We start from the raw sequence: 496 nt of genomic DNA, 5'->3' as shown, positions 1-496 counted from the left end.
AGCAGCAACAGCAGCAGCAACAACAGCAGCAGCAGTAGCAGCAACAGCAACAGCAGCACGAACACAATACGACCCGTGAAACTCTCAGCTGCTGCTTCTGCTGCTGCTGCTGCTGTGGGGTCGCAGTGTCACGTCGATGCTCAACCAGCAGCAGCAGCACCAGCAACAGCAGCAGCAGCAGCAGCAACGGCAGCAGCAACAGCAGCAGCAGCACCAGGATCAACGAGAGCAAGAACAGCAGCAGCAGCAGCAGCGGCTTAGATGCCTTCACCTTAGCGGCGATTCAATGAAGCCTCGCGCAGCAGCAGCAGCTGCTGCTGCTGCTCCTGCTGCTGCACCTGCTGCTGCTCCTGCTGCTGCACCTGCTGCTGCTCCTGCTGCTGCTGCTGCTTCTTGAAGTCACGCCAGCAGCTGGTTAGCACGAGCAGCAAATGGCAGGCCACAACCCCCAGCAGCAGCAGCAGCAGCAGCAGCAGCAGACAGTGTTGCCGCATGT

The 496-nt window shown here is 60.1% G+C and overlaps 1 protein-coding gene across 1 annotated transcript in view; it reads left to right on the top strand.

The window, feature by feature from the left end:
• EMH_0003270 (uncharacterized protein) overlaps positions 1 to 397 on the top strand; it is a gene marked incomplete at both ends in the record, with an annotated part of 653 nt that extends 256 nt beyond the window's left edge. Inside the window, 2 exons of the mRNA XM_013496317.1 lie at positions 3 to 34; positions 127 to 397. Of these exons, the coding sequence (XP_013351771.1) occupies positions 3 to 34; positions 127 to 397 (303 nt within the window). The remainder of the gene's footprint in view (positions 1 to 2; positions 35 to 126) is intronic.
• Between the last annotated feature and the right edge of the window lie 99 nt (positions 398 to 496).

This window comes from Eimeria mitis, genomic scaffold (genome assembly GCF_000499745.2).
Source record: "Eimeria mitis Houghton genomic scaffold, Emh_scaff204, whole genome shotgun sequence".
In the NCBI taxonomy this organism is placed as follows: Eukaryota; Apicomplexa; class Conoidasida; order Eucoccidiorida; family Eimeriidae; genus Eimeria; species Eimeria mitis.
Note: the sequence above shows the minus strand (reverse complement) of the source record. Positions and strands in the feature narration are given on the sequence as shown.